The following is a 1,968-nucleotide window of genomic DNA, read 5'->3' on the forward strand; positions in this document are numbered from 1 at the left end:
CGTTAAAAACAACAATAACAGCAATACAGATGTTGTCTTGCCATCACGCTGGATTATTATTATTATGTATTTCGTCTTATGAGGCAGCGGAAGAAACGCTGGAATGAGCGTCTTTATTCTGTGCTGCCGTCTCCGCTTGATTTTAAAACTCAAAGAGTTGTCTTTTTCCGCTTGACTTGCTACAACACAAGCTTGTTTCTGCAAAGACGTTCATTATGTTTTCTACAAAAACGTCTGACGTTTTGCGTGGCGTGAAAACGCTAGGACTGAAACGGATTTCCAGGAATGCGATTTGAATCCAAACCACATATGAATGTAGCTCGAAACGGATTTCATGTAGTTCGTTGCCATTCAGACTATTTAAATACGATCGGGTTTCAATCAGATTTGGGCTGACAGTCTGAACGAGGCTAAAGTGTGCTGTAAATACAGGCTGCACATTTCAGAGCTCAAAGCGTCCTCCAGAAGTTTCTTTCAGAACTTCATTCCATTTAATATTCCTGCTTGAATATTTGAGGACTTTGTAGAATATATTTGGGATCAGAATCGGACTCAAACATATTTGAATGGACACAAAAATAAATAAAAAGTGCCAGGAGGGTTAATAATATAAAAAGCAGAATAAGGGTACAACTGGGTATAAAAATATCAAATAAATACTTTGTTGAGGTCACAAATGTTTAAAATGTATAGATTTCTTATTCAAAGCATCTTTAATACTGTCTATGTATAGCCTTACTTCAGTCAACAAAACTACAATGTTTGTATTAAAAAGCTAGCATTTATGAATGTGAAAGTTGGTTCAAAAATGTAAGTGAATTAATTTGTAAAAAAAAAAGTTATATCCCATAGAATTACTATTTTTCCATAAGAGAGAATCAAAATGAAAATGTATTGTTACATTTTGACACTTTTTTTTTTTTGACACAATATGTGAAAATCAAGGAGTATGATAGTTAGCCTGACATATTTGAATGTAATGAAGTTGTGTTTTATTTTACAGCTCAGAGAAACCGTGAACCGACAGGAAGCCCAAGTGCAGCTCTTACAGAAACAGGTGAGTTAAATCTGTCTGAGCACTATTAGACTGAAAACACTGACTGCTAACCGCTATGTTATGCTCACGTGTTCTGATAATAATAGCTTTGTAGGACTAAACATTATTTGGATATAATTGGTAAAAAAAAAACTAAATCTCTTAATAGGCCTACTGTTAGACCTACCTGAAAAACTAAATAGGAATTTATTTCATTTAAATCGTTATTATTATTTGTGCTATCATTACTGATTTAATTTGTTCTTATTTTATTACTGACTGCTTACTTGTCATTTTTTATTCAATTCTATCTCGTGCTACTGCAACGATATTACCCCACTGTAAAATCAGTGGGGTAATCACAAATTTGTGAGATAGCTAGTTATAATGGTAATTAAACAATGTTTACATATGAATAAAAGCCTACATTAAAATCTGTCATATAAAGTGGTCTCTTCATTAGAAATTAGCCTACTGATTGCCACCATTGATGGACAAAAATTGTTATAATATTAAAAATATCTGTATTACAGTATATTCTGCCGTCCCTGTTGTACCGAATATCTATACTTTTCAAATTATCACATCGAAGTTAGAAATTCAAGTATTGTGACAAAATTAATTTTGTAGGGTGCCACAAATTTGTTAAAATTTCCAAAGGGTGCCGCGACTTAAAAAAAAGGTTGGGAAACACTGGTTTAGACAAATGAAAATCTGCTGAAAATGTGCTCCCCCTCAGACCATCCGAGATTAAATCTTCATCAGGTTTGTAGAAATGCAGCATCGCATCAGTGTCTCAGCAATGGATGCTCTGCAGTGAATGGGTGCCGTCAGAATGAGAGTCCAAACAGCTGATAAAAACATCACAATAATCCACAAGTAATCCACAGCACTCCAGTCCATCAGTTAACATCTGGAGAAGACAAAAGCTG

General features: G+C 34.3%; 1 protein-coding gene across 1 annotated transcript in view; it reads left to right on the top strand.

Moving 5' to 3' along the window:
- Positions 1-1,968, top strand: part of LOC107724255 (serine/threonine-protein kinase Nek9-like) — a 12,700-nt gene that overhangs the window by 6,248 nt on the left and 4,484 nt on the right. The window contains exon 4 of the mRNA XM_016533090.1: positions 1,004-1,057. Within this exon, the coding sequence (XP_016388576.1) occupies positions 1,004-1,057 (54 nt within the window). The remainder of the gene's footprint in view (positions 1-1,003; positions 1,058-1,968) is intronic.

The sequence above is a fragment of the Sinocyclocheilus rhinocerous genome, unplaced genomic scaffold (genome assembly GCF_001515625.1).
Source record: "Sinocyclocheilus rhinocerous isolate Xijiao unplaced genomic scaffold, SAMN03320098_v1.1 scaffold365, whole genome shotgun sequence".
NCBI lineage: Eukaryota > Metazoa > Chordata > Actinopteri > Cypriniformes > Cyprinidae > Sinocyclocheilus > Sinocyclocheilus rhinocerous.